At 38.2% G+C, this 18,887-nt stretch overlaps 3 protein-coding genes across 5 annotated transcripts in view; 1 reads left to right on the forward strand and 2 right to left on the reverse strand.

Moving 5' to 3' along the window:
* Positions 1-71: 71 nt before the first annotated feature.
* On the forward strand, positions 72-5,115 carry LOC127794440 (transmembrane 9 superfamily member 9-like). Its single transcript, XM_052325513.1, has 7 exons — positions 72-279; positions 2,537-2,697; positions 2,782-2,891; positions 2,985-3,093; positions 3,191-3,303; positions 3,407-3,560; positions 3,642-5,115. Exons 1-7 carry the CDS (start codon positions 72-74, stop codon positions 4,797-4,799), a joined length of 2,013 nt encoding a protein of 670 aa, XP_052181473.1. The 3' UTR covers positions 4,800-5,115.
* A 697-nt stretch (positions 5,116-5,812) lies between these two features.
* Positions 5,813-9,193, reverse strand: LOC127795676 (SNW/SKI-interacting protein A-like). The gene is made up of 2 exons (XM_052327497.1): positions 9,034-9,193; positions 5,813-7,929 (listed from the first exon to the last, which is right to left on the reverse strand). Exon 2 carries the CDS (start codon positions 7,871-7,873, stop codon positions 6,068-6,070), a length of 1,806 nt encoding a protein of 601 aa, XP_052183457.1. The 5' UTR covers positions 7,874-7,929; positions 9,034-9,193; the 3' UTR covers positions 5,813-6,067.
* A 1,082-nt stretch (positions 9,194-10,275) lies between these two features.
* Positions 10,276-18,887, reverse strand: part of LOC127794119 (probable cyclic nucleotide-gated ion channel 5) — a 31,191-nt gene continuing 22,579 nt past the window's right edge. For all 3 annotated transcript variants that reach the window (XM_052325024.1, XM_052325023.1, XM_052325022.1), the window contains 4 exons: positions 14,894-15,204; positions 13,901-14,012; positions 11,701-11,937; positions 10,276-11,194 (listed from right to left, as the gene is read on the reverse strand). In XM_052325024.1, coding sequence (XP_052180984.1) covers positions 10,496-11,194; positions 11,701-11,937; positions 13,901-14,012; positions 14,894-15,204 — 1,359 coding nt within the window. In that variant the 3' untranslated portion in view covers positions 10,276-10,495. The remainder of the gene's footprint in view (positions 11,195-11,700; positions 11,938-13,900; positions 14,013-14,893; positions 15,205-18,887) is intronic.

The raw sequence follows: 18,887 nt of genomic DNA on the forward strand, positions 1-18,887 counted from the left end.
AAATCAAACAAGGGAAATGAGGCCGTCTTCCCTTACGCTAAAACCGGCGAGGCAGGGATACAGATAGATATATGCATATAGATAGATATAGAGAGAGGGGCAAGAACGAAGGCGAGAGAGAGCATAGTCTGGGATCTGTTCTGTCTCGTCTGACGATGGCGTCGGTGCGCCAACCTGCTCTCGGACTACATCTATGGATCCTCGTTTCTCTCCTCTTCTTCATCCACGCTCACTCCTTCTACCTCCCCGGCGTCGCTCCCCAAGATTTCCGGAAGGCAAGTCAACTGTATTTGACTTATATGTATATGTAATATCTATGCTTGTTGCATAACTGTTTGGTTGGATTCGGTGTTAGATCTTGATGATTTTGGGGTTTGACCGAACTGGTACTCTGATATTGTTCCCTGATTGACCTTTCTGCTCTTAGATCTGCATCACTTTGGGTCTTTTCGGTGTTAGTAATACCGATTTTACCATTTGTTTAGTGGAAATAGGCTCTCCGATCACTCTATGTGGATCCATCCAACTGTTTCTATCTCCAAATTTGATGAATTTGTACTTTTGTCGTGCTTTGTGTCAAGTTGTTTTTTAACTGAGATAAGTGATTGCTGCATAAAAATATTTATGGGACTGGCCTTAGGTTATAGATAGGTGGACTGTATGTTGGCGAATATGTAATCACTTTCAATGTTGAAACTAGCCAACTCTGTTCGTTAACCGTGGAAATAGTGAATTAGGTGCAGCTATCATGCTGATGTCTTTGCTGATAGGGAGCGTATTTCTGAAAGAGATTACTGATACTCTAGATGTCTGGAGTCAGGACCCATGCCCCAGAACAAGCCCGAGCCTAAACTTAGGACTAGGACCCAACTAATTCATTGGCTAACAGATCCATTTAAATATTTATATGTTCAAGTCTTCCAAAGTATGCCATTTCCGTGTGCCAGGTGGGACATTACTTGAAAAATCTAAATAAAGAAACAGAGTGAGTTATAAACTTAGTAAAATGGTGTTTAAACATGCACATTTACACGCAGATTCCCAGTCATGGTGCAAGAGTTACACAATAATTTTGCAGAATAACACAGATCTACCCCACAAGCACACATATACAATATACCATAATTGCATTAGAATTTTTGCTGATGCGTTGATGCTAGAATAGACATATTGTTGTTGCATTGTTAGAATAATAGCTTAGTTGCTGCAACACGGAATAAAATGCAAAATGCAACATATACAAAATACCATCTTGCCTAACAAAATTTCTTTTCATCGACTGAAATGATACTTTCTGCTCACTTCCCCACGATCTCGTACTGTTGTTTTTATTGCTCAAGTTCTTTCCCTCTTTCTCTCTGCTCTCCCGCCTTTTCTCTTCTCACTCTATCTGTCTACCACTTTACTTTCCCTCACTTCCTTTTATAACTCATTGTAAGGCCACGTTGAGACTTGTGAGCTCCTCATGGAGCTTTCATTGAATGCTCCTGCAAATGGATAAGTTGATCTTGATCTTTACTTGATTTCCATGTAAACTTTCTTGATTTGATTTTTAACCAAATGTGCATGACTTCTTTGGAAACTAAGTTGGTGGCCACGTCCACATGGAGCTACCAAATGAATGCTCCTGAAAGATAGATAAGAGTCCTTGACCAGTGAATTCCTGTTGTTGTTGTTTTTAACGTGTGCAAGACTAGCTTCATTAGAAAATTGGCTTGAAGATTCCAACTAATTGCTCAAATTTGTTGATTGTTAATTATTTCATAATTTCTATTTTCCCCAAATATGTACTAAATTTTGTTATTCTTTTCTATTTCTATTACCCCCGTTATATCTTAGTTATTTTGTTCTCCATTTGATGGAATATTCAGGGTATTGCATGCTCTGTCCTAGCGGCAGCAAGGCTGCCAGTTGGCTTGCTCTCCAGATGTGAAACCATGGGTTTGGCTCAAGAACAGATTTTGTTCATTGGCCTTTTTTTATTTGTTTTATTTTTCAAGTATATATAGAGAGAGAGATTAAGAAAAGTTTAACTTAATTGTTTTTGGTTAATGCCGCTTCTACCAAAACCTAACAGAGAGGGTGTCTTGGCAATGAAGGGAAAGTACAAAGACCCTAAACTTCTGTGGTGTCCTTTAAAAAAAACAAAAAACTTATTTTTGTCTCTCTATTCATGTGTATATTTGTGTTGTTTTTTTTTTTGGGGGGGGGGGGTTCTCACAGGTTCTGTCTCATTCCTCAATAGCTACCATGATTTGTGAAATTATATCAGTATGTTTGTAAAATAAACATCCATATGTTGAAATGCATTGGTATACGTACAAGTTACTTCTCCAAAATTTGCAAAATCACAAGAATGTGCTTCATTTGTTGAATTTGAATCGTTTATGCTGCCTTTTCAGTTCAGTGACATGAATTGTGGGTAATCTGGATTCATTAACCACTGACATATATGCATTGGAGATCTGATTGAGTGCTATTGTAATCATTTCAATCCAGTGAAATAGTAAGTTCTACGTCTACTTGTTACAGGGAGACCTTTTGAAGGTGAAAGTGAACAAACTGACATCGACAAAGACACAGCTTCCATACTCTTACTACTCACTTCCGTTCTGCAAGCCGAAGAAAATAGTTGACAGTGCAGAAAATTTGGGTGAAGTTCTTCGTGGTGATCGTATTGAAAACTCTCCATATGAGGTCAGTTACAATCCTCTGATTTTCTTTTCTGGCCTTGCCTTTTTAGTGGGCCCTTTCAATTTCTTACGAAGTTTTGTCTTGCAGTTTAAAATGCGAGAACCTCAAATGTGCAATATTGTATGTCATGTAGTACTTGATACAAAAACGGCAAAGGAATTCAAAGAAAAGATAGATGATGATTATTGGGTGAATATGTAAGGCACCTTGTGGAATATTAAAATATTGATACTCGCATATTGCTTTCATGGTATCACAAATGCATATCTTGTTCATGTCGGATCATGCAGGATATTAGATAATCTTCCGCTGGTTGTTCCCGTACAAAGATCAAATCAGGAATCTCCTATTGTATATGGACATGGTTTTCGTGTTGGCCTTAAAGGACGCTATACCGGAGTGAGTAGCGAATCATTGAAATTGGCCATCAATTGTTTACAAACTTTGATTTCTAGTAATGTGCATGATGATAGTTTCTTTAACATTACTATGACAGAGCAAGGATGAGAAATACTTTATCAATAACCACTTGGCATTCACTGTTAAGTTTCACAAGGACCCAGAAACAGAAACTGCAAGGATTGTAGGGTTTGAAGTGAAACCATTCAGGTAATGCGTTGCTATTTCTTCCTATTGTTAACTCTGTTGGTGCTGATATATCTTCGAGTGTTTTTTATATCATTACAAAGTTGGGTTATTTTGGTGCAATCAGTATTAAGCATGCTTATGAAGGGGAATGGAAGGATCAGAAGACCCGTTTGACAACCTGTGATCCCCATGCAAAAAAGGCTGTTACTGACTCAGAATCTCCTCAGGAGGTTGAAGACAAGAAGGAAATTATATTCACATATGATGTCGATTATCAAGTAAGTTCCTTTATCTACATTGTAGAAAGAATTAAATTGCTGTAATGTTTTTTTACTTCTTGCTGATGCTTGGCCACGCAGGAAAGTGATGTCAAGTGGGCATCTCGATGGGATACATATCTTCTGATGGGTGATGATCAAATTCACTGGTTCTCAATTGTCAATTCCTTGATGATTGTCCTTTTCCTTTCTGGTATGGTAGCTATGATCATGCTGCGGACACTGTACCGTGATATCTCAAAGTATAACCAATTGGAGACCCAAGAAGAAGCCCAGGAAGAGACGGGATGGAAATTGGTTCACGGGGATGTTTTCAGACCACCTATAAACTCGGATCTCCTGTGTGTTTATGTTGGGACAGGCGTTCAGTTCTTTGGGATGATACTTGTTACTATGATATTTGCTGCCTTTGGGTTTCTCTCCCCGTCAAACAGAGGCGGGTTGATGACAGCCATGCTTGTGCTGTGGGTCTTCATGAGCCTTTTTGCTGGATACTCCTCTGCACGCCTCTACAAGATGTTTAAAGGAACAGAATGGAAGAAAATCACCATCAGAACAGCATTAATATTCCCTGGAACTGTCTTTGCTCTTTTCTTTGTCCTGAATGCTCTAATTTGGGGAGAGAAATCTTCAGGGGCAGTGCCATTCGGAACCATGTTTGCTCTGGTAGTTTTGTGGTTTGGCATCTCCGTTCCACTTGTTTTTGTGGGCGCTTATGTTGGCTTTAAGAAACCGGCACTGGAGGCTCCCGTTAGAACTAACAAGATTCCAAGGCAGATACCTGAACAGGCCTGGTACATGAACCCAGTCTTCTCCATCCTGATTGGGGGTATACTTCCATTTGGAGCTGTCTTTATTGAGCTGTTTTTCATCCTCACCTCGGTCTGGTTGCACCAATTCTACTACATTTTTGGTTTCCTCTTCATCGTCTTCCTCATCTTGATTGTCACTTGTGCCGAGATCACGATTGTGCTCTGCTATTTCCAGCTTTGCAGCGAGGATTACCATTGGTGGTGGAGGTCATACCTGACTTCGGGATCTTCAGCGCTGTACCTGTTCCTTTACGCCGCCTTCTACTTCTCCACAAAGCTCGAGATAACAAAGCCCGTGTCTGGGCTTTTGTACTTTGGCTACATGCTGATTGTCTCCTACGCATTCTTCGTGCTTACTGGTACAATCGGTTTCTACGCATGTTTCTGGTTCACAAGGCTCATCTACTCGTCGGTGAAGATTGATTAAGTGATGCTGCGGCAGCCGCCTAAAGTCGAATCTTGAGCAAGCATAGGTTACCCCTTGAATTTGGGTTCTAAATGTTAAAGCGTAGAAACTTTACTTTTTCTTTTTCTTTTTTCTCAACTCTTTGTTTTGCGTTGGGTCTTCCATATTCTTCTTCCCCTCTTCAGAGTCATGTCTAGCTGAGACATTTTGTGAGGATGCTGAAGCAAATACCCCATCCTCAAAGACTGACCGCCTGTGCCTGTTTAGAAAATATGATGAAAGGAATTAATGTATTATCGACTGCCAGTAATTTTGTATTATAACTCTATTTCTTGTTGATTCAGGAATTCCCTACAATTACCAGTTCTGCATGCTATTGCAATTGTAGCTTTGCATGAGCTTTTGGGTTTGTTTATATTATGAATAATTACCCTATTATTACCATTTCTCGACCATTCTATGGTTTAAAGAAAAGAAAGCCATAAATAAAAATGATTTTTTTAGTTCCATTATGTAAAGTCATTTTAAGATTTGCTAGGAAATATAATTTTACCATTTCTTAGATATGTTGATCGTTGGCTTATACAAAAAACAATAGAGAAACAAGGCTCTATTTGGTTGGGTATGAAATGTTTTTTGAGAAAATATTTTTATTATTTTTTAGTATTTTGATGTTAAGACAGATAAAAATATTTTTATAATAAACACATTTTACATTAAAGAATGAAAAGTAACTCTCAAAATTTGCAAGTCATTTTTCTATTTACACTAAACCTAATAAATTATTTTTTTTTCTTTTATCAAAATACTTTTACATATACACACGCACTAGATTAACATGGCCAGTTAACCACTGGAAAGCAACATTCTAAACATTCAATCGTTCATTTCAACTCTATAGAGGCTACCAACACTCTCAAGGCAATTTCTTTCCAATTACCGATTATTGTTTTGAGGGAGGATGCCATCTATCTCTATCTATCTTATTATGATGGTAATCCACATTTGTATTCCATACACTCATCATGTCCAGGTTTCTAATCTAGAAACGAGTAGTTGTTGCATCAATAGAATGATAATAAGTATATCAACACAACAGTAGACAGCTGGCATAGTCAAATGCAGTAGCCTGGCCAAATCATCTCCCACACAAAGATCCGAATATTTTGCCAACAAATACAAGTTGTTCATGCTTGCCTTCCCAAATCAAGCAACGAACGCATAAACAAACCAGGACACTTAAAAGAAGCAATAACATATGACACCAAAAAGCCGGCTGAAAATCCGCTTCATCGCCCTCTTTCAAAAGCAATACGAGATCTGCTTGATCCGTCGTGGCCTTCTCGCATAGATGACCCAGCACTGGCTTTCATAGTTCCTCCACTGCCAATTTTGTCCATGGCCTTTTTACCCTTCTTCACCTCTGTCAAGAACTGATCCAAACCAAATGGATCAGCCTCTTCTGCTTCTTTCTCAAATTCAACAGGCCTGTCTCTAGGGCCAGTCTTTTCAGAGGTGCCAGCAAATGCCTTGTCAGGTTTGAAGCGATCAGTCTTCATAATCTTCTCCAGCTGTTCATCTGCACCTCCATACATGTCGCCATCCATATCCTTCTTAGGTCTGTACAGGGTAGAAAGAGTGGGCTGAGCTGTGAACAAGCCCTTGTCATAGACATTGTATTGATCATCGGTAGCAAACCCAGAATCCATCCCCTTCTCCTGGTTGAACAATCTCTGGTCATACATAACCTCACCCCCTCTTCCTGCGCCAGTAGATGCCATCCCAAGAGCAACCTTCTCACTGATATCACGGTCTCTATCTCTTGTAATCTTGCTCTTCTTTCCCATTGCCACATCTTTGGCCTCCAATCTTCTTTCCCTCTCCCTCTCACGGCGTCGCTCCTCACGAATTTTCTCTCTGTGCAACCTCTCCTCCCTTTCCTCCTTTGTCTCCTTTGGGATATCCTTCTCTTTGACACGCTCATATTCTCCCCTCATATCAGCATCATCCATCACACTCTTGTCAGAAGGCATTGGAACAGCAGCCGGGGGAGCTGCACCTGTCCTCTCAGCTCGTGCTTTCTGAGCTAAGGCACGCAATTCCTGTTCTTTTCTTTCCTTCTCCTTCATCATCATCTCCTTTTGAACCTTTGACCTCATCGCAACAGCCTCCCTAGCCTTCTGTTCCGCAACATATAGTGCTTCTGACAACTTTGCAAAATTATCATTAATCTGAACCTCCTGAAGCCCCCTACCATCTGCTGCAAGCCGTTTGTCAAGTGGGATTGTATACCCTTTAGGGTTCTTCCAGTTGGAAATACATGGTGGAATTTTCCAATCTTGTTGGTCCTTCACAGTCACAGGGCGTGGTGGAGAGTGCATTACTGGCACAGGAGGAGAGCCAGAGGCCTTTGGAACCCTTTTGTGCTTGAATTTTGGTGGCTCTAGTGGGTCCACAGGCATCTCCACCATCCTGATAATCCTCTCCTTTGCACCGGAATTAAAATCTGCATTCTGCTGTGATGGCTTATACTTAATGAATTTTGAATCAGAAGACTGCGTTGGGACATTTTTCGGTTGAGCAGCACTCAACCTCCTGTTCACAATCTTCTCCAGCTCAGCTTTTGTCTGCTCGGTTGTCTCCTCAATCTCTTTCTGCAACTCATCCAAGTCCTGTTCCTCGTCATTCTCATTTTTTAAAATCTTTGGCACAAGGTCTCGGTGCTGGGAATAGACTATCTTTAAAGCATTTTCGTTCTGCTTCACAATTGCATCAAAGGTCACATTACCATGCTCATCAACTGTGACTGGCAATGTCTTCTGACCAGGTCTAGCATCAGTCTTCCTACCCATACCAAGAGGGTACTGGGCATAGTGAATTTCTGGAAATGCCCCACCATCACCAAAATCCTCAGGCTTAGAGGGGCGAAACCCATCACGTTTCAGGTAAGGTGGCACTGGATTGGCCTTGATAGTCACTGCACGTTCAGCTTCCGCAGCGCTGTACCTCTGCTTGAACCATGGATCATTGGAGTGATCATAGTATGCAGATCCAGATGACTTCACCGGTGGAAGAAGATCCTTGAGAGCTGCCATAGCGAAACCCTTATCCAACAACTAGTATAAGCCCCAAACTTCAGCACAGAAAAACCCTAAACCACAACATAACAACAATTATTCACCATACACACGAAAGATGCAAGAGAAGAACAGCAATAATTGTTGGTTTTATGATTTAAAATTTATATTTTTATTGGAATAGGTAAAAAAGGACCTATTCTTTAGGGATAAAATATTAGTTTTTATGATTTAATATTTATATTAGAATATGTAAAAGAGAGGACCTATTCTTTAGGGATAAATCCCATTAGTTTTTGTAAGTGGGTATTATACAATTTCTATCCCTATTTTTTAGTTTCTTAATGTTGGGACTACTTTAAATATGAAAGCTTTTTGAGGGAAAAAAAAAAAAAAAAATTGATCACTTCTATTCTTCTCTAAATTTTTCTCAACAGAAATTTCTTTCTATCTCTTTGACATTAAAATCATTCTTATCTAATTTTTTGACGGTGAGCATTCTTGAGAGATCATCTGGTTTGGAGATTCTCTCAACTGCACAACAAGAGGTCCAACGGATTGTCATATCTTGGAGGAAGAATGTGAATCAATATTCCTAGTGCAGTAGGGGCGTTTCTTCTATAATCTATAAGGATAACGATTCATCATGCTTCAATCCACAGGCTATGCTAAACCTTTTCCTTTTTGAATTATTGCCTTTTGTTGTTTTGTTATTGCCTACTGCAGTGTTGAATTTTTTGGTTTTGTGATGAGTATAATCTAGTTACCAACAATAATACCACTCGATCTAAAAAGTGAATATTACTAAGCTATTTTTGGCAGATGTCAGGACTCTGGAGAAATACAATTTGCATGAACCAGAAGACAGCAACGATCAAGCACATAAACGTAAACCAGTACAAGAAGACAATAATAAGCAAGCCAATTTCAAAAATAGGACCAAAAAAATTATGAAGACGATTGCGGTGATTCGACCGTTTTAAGATCACAGAACTGAAACCCAAACTAGAAAACCTACGCCCACAAACAACAGATACAATATACAAATTATGCATACAAACTCAGATCCAAACCGTAGATTGTGAATCAAAACCCTAATATTAAATACAACTTTATTATGACGTGTTCCTGCTGCAAAAATACATAATCCAGGCGATTGATCTTAGAATGAAGTTTACCTACGGCGTGAAATCGCTGATCGACGGCCCAGCTTCTAAAACAAGTCGGACTCGAATGAAATTCTGATCCTGTTAAACACCGGTGTGTCTGTATGACATACATACACCACATCCAAATAGGATTATAGGACTCGGCTTTGGTTGAGGCTTTCCGCCAACGTCGGTTCCTAAACGCCGTATACATAAATATATATATATATATATATTCTGTATTCATGGGCCTCATTTGGTGGCCCATATGCGGTTAGTTAGGCCCATGCATATATTATCCCTTTCAATTATTGGGTAATTGACTATTGACGTGTGAGACTCAATTATGTATATACCAAAAATTTCATTTGAAGTAAAAAATATTTTATATTTTTAAAATATTTTTTATGTATTGCTTAAAAAAACTAGAATGAGATGTTGAACCTATGTTATCATTATATCCAAACTTATCTTCATTTTAAATTTATTAAAAAAATAAAAACTAAACTAAAATAAGCAAATGTGACAATTTTTGTTTAAAATTTTTTATTTTTCACTTACATCTATTATATAAACAAATACCTTATTTTGGTATTTAAAAAAGTTTTTTTAAAAATTTTTGTTTAAAAAACACAATAAAAAATTATTTCTTTGCTACTACTATACCAAAATTCATTTTTATATAAAATTTGTCAAAATATAAAAGAATGCATGTATACACACATATACATATATTTCCGTACAGACCAAATTTCAAAAATAAGATAAAAAATCCTTTTTTTAAAAGAACATCTTATATTAAAAGTATTTGTTAATATAAAACATTTTAAGGGAGCAAAGCCAAAACCAAGGAAGTTTGGGATGGGGATGGAGCATTGACCGTGTTAGGGTTCTTCTTCAACTAGTAAGTCTTAAATCAAATGGGAAGGTTTTTTTATGCATATAATATAATAATAATATAACGTAAGGTAAAATTTTCACATGTAATGTAAAACACTTAAAATTTCACATAGAATATCATGATTCAAATTAGTATAGAGATTTATTGAAAAACTTTCACATGTAATGTAAAACACTTAAAATTTCACATAGAATATCATGATTCAAATCAGTATAGAGATTTATTGAAAAATTTAAATCCTGTATGGACTCCACTGAATGTTCAGTTTTGAGTGTGTATAAACTGTGTCTACATCTGAATTTACCTGAAGAGTGCATTGGGGGAAAAGATCACCTGCATTTGAAGATTAGTCGGGCGAAGGTGAGACAGCCTAAGTAAACAAAATATATATATAAATAACGTAGGATAAAAATATTGCAGCCGCAAGACTAGGGAAGAAGGCAAGCTAAGCAGCATGCATCATGGCTACCACACAACTTGTTCAGCAATTCATCCATACAATTGCTTCTCATTCCAGTTCCAGTTCAAAGCAACTAATTAACAAAGTCAAGTCAGTCAGCACTCGGCAGTAAACAGAAGGTGAATTAATAATTAATCTGCATCAGCAGTGAAATCAGGCTCCGGTGGCTTCTGTAACTTCACCAATTCTCTCGCACTCTTAAGGTTCCTGTTCCGGTGAACCCCACGAAGCGCATTTGCCGCGAATTTAGAAGCCAGGAAGGTGGCACCAAGGCTGTATGAACTTCCACCGCCACCGCCGTGGCTCGCCCCGGCCAGGGCTTCTGCCGCTTCTTCCTCCTTCCGGCGAAGTTCCAAAATTTTCCGCTTCGAGTATCGCCGCCACGCCGCCTGGATGAAGCAAGCAGCCCATGTCCTCCACTGCTGCGAGTAGAACCGGAAAGTGTGCTGAACCTGTCGACTGTGGAGACGCCTGAACTGGCTGGCCACGAATTTCAGCTCTTCGGCTGTTAGGGCAAATGCCTCCACCTCTGTCAAAGCCTTCACCGTTCGCGTAGAAGAGGGTAGGTTCGAACCCGATTTGGGGTCCAATGCCCAAGTAAGAAGCTCCTCTCCACAGAAATCCCCTTCTTTAAGCAAACTCCGGTTGAAAAACCCGCTCCTTCCACCATCAGTTGTCACACTCTCTAAGCGACCACGAATGATGAAAAGCATCTCATCCACTGGATCTCCTTCTCGAACTATGTACGTGCTCTCTGTGTATAAACACGGCTTCAATCTCTCACAGATGGCATCCAGCAATCTTTCATCCATGCTTTCAAACAGAGGGACCTACAATTTCCACAAGACACACTGATTTGACAGAGAAATGGAATGGCGCAATAACTTAAGATCTCACAGCTGAGAAATTCAAATAAATAGACAAGTTTTACAGTTACAGCAAAGAAAAAAGGCCAGCTTTGGCAATACAATTTCTCGTATCAATTAATATTTAATACCCTCGAATTATTTAACTCAAAAAACGGCTCAAAGGACTGAAAGAATCTCACAAAATGTAAGGTCCACAAATCAGAAATACCTTTATTTTATTTATTTACTATTCTCACTATTAATATATTTGTATGTGTGTGTGTGTAGAACCTCTCATTGGCATCCTGGTAAATCTCTTTGACTGACTAATCTACTGCAGCCTTATCTCAATTACTCCAATTGTCCAAGAATTAGCAAAATTCAAAAATTAAACTAGCTATTTGTTATCAGTGTGTGAGTGATGCCATTGCAACCGGAGACACCAATAGCCATGAGCACCAGAAACAAGTAGAGAAACAAGACATTACCCGCTTCACCAAAGCCAGGCAAAGATGTCGTTTTATGTCCCTTCTAAGATCCTTGGGTAGACACTGAACCAAGCTTTCTTCATCCACTCCACGTGTTGCCAACCACTTGTACTGATCATAGCGTCTGACCCGTTCCCTGAGATCTGGTGGGAGCAAGCGATGATGCATCCACTGCTCTGAATCACGTCTTTTGACTCTCATCTCCTCAAGTCGAATGGTAAGAGACTGAAGATATGTCTGTAACAAAGACAACCAGTAACATAAGCATAAAACCACTAACACAAGGTTATTCCACTTAATTTACTTTCCTCCATGACAATGACTTTATATGTACATATCATTGGTGATGCCTTGTTACCTAAAGCCATATAATTTCGAGTGCTGGGAAGTTAAATGTGTAATATACACTTTCTATTGGCCGCGTGTTTGGATTTTAGTCAATAAGTCAAGCAAACAAAATTATAAATAATTGCTTCTGGTTGGTTGGCTGCAAAGACTGTAAAAGAAAGCCACAAAGTTGAAGATGCTAAAATAGAAAAACCAAACAAAAAGAATGCCAAGGGGATGGAAGGCTTTGAAAGTAGACACAAGGCCAGTGCAAAAAGTAGGATAAAGGAGAAACTATGAAATTGGTATTACATATCTCTGAGTGACAAATATTAGCTCCCCCCCCAACACACACACACACACAACCGCCCATGGGTGTGTAACAGCAATAGAAACAGGAATGCTAAACCTCTTTAAGCAAAGAATTCCCCCTTTGCATTTACAAATATCTGGTAAAAGGAAGAGAATATAACCAGCATAAACCTCTAAATCACAGGCTTAATTTATCAAGCTACTATAATTTCCAGCATGCTTGTGGATGGCAGACAAAGACATCAAATGTCAAAACTTCAACCAAAAATTCCACCTTTCAATTTTGCACTATGTAAACAGCATGAGAAGATTGTAATGATCATAAACCTCTAAAATGACAGGCTTTGAGTTACCAAGTTCGTATGATATAATGATTCCAGTATCCCATGGAATTTTTGCCTACCTACTCTCTGAACATATCGTAGCAACGCTATCTGTCCTTTTCTATTCAACAGGTAACGATATTCAACTCAAGTCTCTTTATTGAATAAGCGCAGCCTAACCCACTCAGGTCCCCCCCCCCCCTGCCCCTCTCTCTCTCTCTCTCTCTCTCGGAAGGTACATGGCAGAAACACTTAAAGCAGCTTATTATGAGAATACAGCTATTGCACATTATTATCCCCTCATGAAATGGGTTGCCCTCGAGCAGCCATCTCCATTTAATCTGAGCTTGTGGGCGGTTACCTCTATCCCATTCTTCCCCAGGAAGCACAAAATGAGACATGGTCCCAGATTGATTCATCTGCTTGGTTCCTAATGCTACATTAACCCCTGTATCATAAATTCACTGGCCTTGCCAATGCAGCTCCAGTAGATTCCCCATATAATCTAATAATAAATGACTCAACCCTGCAAAATTAAGCCCAAAGACACTTCTTCTGGCCCTGTCTTAGAAAAGATGTCTACCCAGAAAATTTTCATATCCAATATATAATGGTTTGCTCATGGTTCATCGGAATGGGGTTTCAAATGGAGAGAACTACTTCCAAGGATCAGAATCCTTGAAGACCATCTTCAGTTGAAGGAATCCTTTGCCTGTTAAGGCACCAACCTCACTGCTAACTGCATCTATATCTATTGCCCCGTGCTCAGTGTGGAGCTTGAAATAATATTTTCAGGTCATCCAAAATGAAAAGAAGAAAAATTACGCTCATTGACCAGCAGATACATTAAAAACTCAATTTCAAAAAGTAAAACCCATTTGCAGATAGAAAACCAGGCAGAGATGATTCTCAAAAAGCATGAGGGCCCTTGTCCAAACACCATGGTACCATAACATTATCATACACTGATCACCATGACTAACTTCTGAGAATTATCTTAAAATAATAGACTGAATGATATACTGCAAGCATGACCACATTAGCCAACAATAATCAGCCTTCCTCAACCACATCCCCCCATCCCAAAATATAAATAAAGCAAAATGAAGAGAGACAGAAATAACTTTAGCTTACCCAAAGATGGATTTGGGGGCAGGGGGCAAAGAAAGAAAGAGTTTTTGGTGCAGAAAATTTTAGTACATTGCCACGAGGAAGTAACAATATAATTCCAAATTTACCTGCATGTTTCCAATCAATAGGGCAAAGAGAATGAGTCCAAATATGGCTAGTGCTATGGAGAATATAGACTCTCCAGGGTAGGTGCTGGTTTGAAGTCCCTGGCCAAGTGTACTGCAGACAGCAAAAGAAAATATCTGATGTCAGTCATAAGCAGGTATAGTGATTGCAGTACATCTAAAAAGGTCGTCCTGGTGCATGAGGCTCCACAAAGAGGCCGTTTATACAACTCAAGCCAGTACCTGGCTAGTAATAAAGGAGCAACCTTACTGCTGCTCCCAAGCCTTGCTCTCTATCGCAGTATCACTATTAGAAAGAAAATTATGGTAGGATGCAGATAAGAGTGACAAAAGTTCTGTCACACCAAACTAAGGTCAGGCTCATGCAAAAGCAAGGCCACTAGAAGAAGTGATCCAACAATCCAACCTAATACGAACAACCCCAAGAAAAACTTAACTGGTTTAAATTCCAATTAAGATTTCAATGACATTGTTTCTTGGCTCAACTAGGGGAAGAAAATCCCCCATCCATCATCAAGGTGTCTCTTTCATTATCTGTGACCTGTGGCTCCAAAAGTATGATTTAGTCCCATTTTTATGCAAATACATGATGAAAGCAAATCTCTAAACTGTCTCAAGTATATTAAGGGTGACAGGAAAGATTACTACATAGCTCTTTAATGAAAATCACACAACAGTACAAGTTTAGAAGACAACAAAGGACAGTGGCCCAGGAGTTAAACAAAATATGCCCTCAGATATAGCCAATTGGGGAAAATCTATATATGTAGCTCATGCAAGTGACAAGTAAGAAGGCCAGGTGAGTTGATATTACCATAAAAAACACACACTTAAAACACTTGCTTCATTACAACTAAGCATACCAAATTGAAATCGCAATCAGAGTTAAAAGGAAAAAGAACATACACACAAGATACTCTATAATAAAAAATGGGGAAAATTACATAAAAATATGCACGAGATTAATATAAGCACCTCAAGTTCTGCAGACCCCACCACAGGCAGTAACAATATTTAGAAAGGAACTTCTTGGAAGAGACAATGCCAGATGACAAAGCCTGTTCGAATATTCCAAAATTGAATGGAGGATTGTCATCACCTACACCGCAACTGGAATTTAGAACTGAAGCACTGGTATTATTCCATGCATCATAACCTGTCATGTTCTGGTTCCCACAATATAAGAAGTCTGTCTTACACACCCCATTACTGTCATGTTTACAGGCATTTTGCCAGCATGTATCATTACGTTCTACAGACAGCAAATACCAGAATGCCCCAACAATCTGCAAAAGTTCCATCCAAGAGGAACAAATAAGTCATATTGCAAAATGATTGATAGCCTGAAAATTAAGGAGTTTTTAAGAAAACAAAATAAACACAACAAAAACAAAAATTGGTCTAGGGGTGCAGTTGGCAGAGAGAATTGAGGTGAAAAAGCCTAAGCGATAAATCTTGTATTTCATGCCCCTTTACAGCCAAGCTAGGGGAGAAGTTAGTAAAGTCCAGATGTTTGGCCACCAATGACAGCATCACAATATCATAAAGAAAGGCACCACAACTTGCTAGCATCATTTCAGCACAATGAAAAGCAGGAACATGTCAAGCCTAAATCCTGCTAGGTGGGATTGGTTACATGGATTTTAGTTCTCAATTATCTCTATCTATGGGCATATCTTCTATAAGGCTATTATAATGTATATCGTGCCTCAAAGTTCTCCACCAAGTCTTTCTCAGTCATCTTCTGTCTCATTTGTTGAAAACGTCTTTCATTCCATTTACTCTCCTCACATGAACATCTATCAATCTTCTTCTCGTGTAATGTGACCAAATCATCTTAATCACATCTCATGCATCTTATATTCAATAGGAGATACTTTGACTTTATGACAGATGGCCTCATTTCTAATTCTATCCTTTTTTGTATGGTTGCATATCCACCACAATATCCTCATCTTCATTATGCTTATATTTTCAACATGTTGGTGCTTTACTGCCCAACATTCATATGGTTTTGTAGCCATCCAATAAAAAAATTTCTTTTTAGATTTAATGGGGTTTTAATATTGCATAAAACATTAAATGCACTTCTCCATTTTAACCATCATGCCTTAATTTTGTGAGCAATATCCTCAATAATTTCTCCACCTTTTTGGACAATTAATCCAAAATATCTAAACTGATCTTTCATTGGAGTAAATTGATCTTCAAGTCTTATCATAACATCATTCACATTTATATTTTTACTAAACTGACATTCTATATATTTAGTTTTCGATGTACTCAACTTTAAGGCTTTGAATTTCAAGGTGTTCTTCCATTTCTAGAACTTAGGAATAATGCTTTCTTTTGTCACATCGACCAAGACATGTCATCTGCAGATAATGCACCAAGACACCTCTTACTGTATGTGTTCAATGAGTTCACCCAACAAATGAACCATAGAGATAAGAGCTTAATGGAAATCCTTTAAGTATCCAATTATAATTGAAAACCCCCAATATCTCCTCTAAAAGTTCTAACACATGTTTCATGATGCATGTCACATAACCTATATATAAGCAACTTGAACTCCTTTCTTCTCTAAAACCTTGCATGAAAATATCTCTGGAGATTTTGTTATAATCAGCTTCACTTTAAATTTATAAACGCCATACGTAAAACTTTCTATTTCTCTCTAGACCTTTTCATCAACAAGTATATAGCTACCATTGTTGACCTATTAGGCATGAAACTAAATTGATTTTCAAACACCTTAGTTTATCTTCTTAAACTTTGTTCACTCACCCCCACCCAAAAGTTTCATAATGTGCCTCTTTAGCTTGATCCCTTCATAATTTTCACAACTTTGAATATCTCATTTGTTCTTCTAAATAAACATTAGAATAATCCTCCATTCGTCAAACAATCTCCTTGGTTTAAGGATTGCATTGAATAATTTTGTTAACTACAAAATGCATTATCCACCTATGTAAGTCCATGCTTTAATTGAGTTTAATTTAACTACCTCGTCACTCTTCCCTTTTTTGTGGCTTTCTTCACTTCTTTTGAACAAATGAGTTTATAGAAGATAAAATTCCTACCTCCCTAAAATTACTAAGATGTCTCAATGTAATATTTGTTTCTCCACATTCAATGAGTAGCTTCAAGAAACACTCTTTCCACTCTCCTTGATTGCCCCTTTATTTATCAGTACCTAGCTCAAATCATTGTCCTTGTTTCTCTTGCTTTAGCCACCTTACGTATATCTCTTTCACCACCCTTTGTTTTAAGTTGGTTGAACAATTTTTCATTAACTTTTGGCCCTACTTCCCTCACAGCCTTCTTAGCCCCCTTCTTAGCTAATATACATTTTCAAAATTTTCCCATAAGGGCATGCATGTAAAGTCTTGAAACATTTTTTTTTTTTTTTTGGGTTTTTTCTTTACCTCCTTACTCTTTTACATTAGTTTTTCCTCTTGACTCCCTTAGAATAGTTTTGCTATGTTTGAAATTGTAGTAGCTATTTCATTCCATTAATAAGATTTATCTCACCTTTTACAATCCAATCTCTTCTATCACACACTTTTTCTTGAAAATAACTTACTTTACCTTTTTAAATCCCACCATTTAATTTTTAGGTTTTGCTTCTTATTAGTGTTTATTTTCCATTTTTTGACATTGACAAAATTATTAGCTATAACCAGAAAAAGATGTCAACTAAGGATGCTCATAACCACCTATCAAAAAGAAATAAGGATGCTCCATAACCTTATGTGAACCTACCAAAAAATTTTACTAATTGACACAATTAATTAACTTTTAAGAATGTCAGGTGCAACTTATCTACAATCAACCATCATGATTTCATGATATATTTCACAAGTGCCTAGAGCTCTACATCAAAGTCCTCACAGTTAAATCCAAGGCTAAAGTCAACCACACAACAAGGATCTTCAGAGGGTCTATAAATGGGAAAATAATATCATCTCCATGTGAATCCACTTAGACATGCCTACAAAGTTAACACAAGGAAACTCTTGGGAACTGTGGTACATAAACATGGATTTTGATCCTAAACCATCTACAATTGCTGCTATGAAGAAGTATCTAAACCATTAAAGAAAATAAGTAAAGATTTTGATTGGTCAAACCATATATATCTATGTCAATTTCCTCCTCCCACAGCTAAGTCACCCAACACTTCAATCCTCACCTCAAGAAAGCGTCACGACCCCAAGGGTATAGTAGTAAATGTACTAGTAGTTGTAGTAAAATGCATTGGCTGTATTGAAACTTAGGCTGCTGATTCATGTTGTACCTTTCAGTTAACTACTAACTGAAAGATAGAACAACCTATAAATTGGCTAGAGTAGTTAGAGAATGCACTGTGGAAGGATAATCAGATTGTCTCTCTCAGATTCTCTCTCAAATTCTCTCCCTTTCTCTTGGTTCTCCCTAATTTCCCTCTCAATTCTCTGTTCTCCCTCTCAATCTCCTATGTTCTCCCTCCAATTCTCTCTAATTCTCAGTTTCTACCTAAAAAGCCCTAACTCAGGTCTTAGGTGCGTGACAGAAAGCCTCCAAATTGAATATAGTATCAATGAGTGCTTTAAGCCAATAAAATTGCTCACATATCCCTCCTTGCCATAAATGCTTAATAGCCAGACAGGCCTTTGACAATATGCATATAGCCTCTAGCTTAGTCAATTAAGTAAAAGGCAGCCCATGCCATGAGAACTTCGAGTATTGTTCTTTGAGGGAAAGAATCCCAAGTGCGTTATGGAAAATAGGAAAGGACTTCTAGAGTGTTCAGAGGTGCTCCCACATCCCTAGGAGAAGGTGTGACAAATGGACATGTGTAACTAAGAATTAGAGAAGAAAGAATGATAAGAAAGATGATGGTGGTGTTTTGGGGCGGGGGGAGAGAGAGAGATTAAAAGTACACAACAGAGATGAGACAAACAAAAAGGAGATAAGGGATGGGAAT

Source organism: Diospyros lotus, chromosome 2, assembly GCF_014633365.1.
Source record: "Diospyros lotus cultivar Yz01 chromosome 2, ASM1463336v1, whole genome shotgun sequence".
Taxonomy (NCBI): Eukaryota; Viridiplantae; Streptophyta; class Magnoliopsida; order Ericales; family Ebenaceae; genus Diospyros; species Diospyros lotus.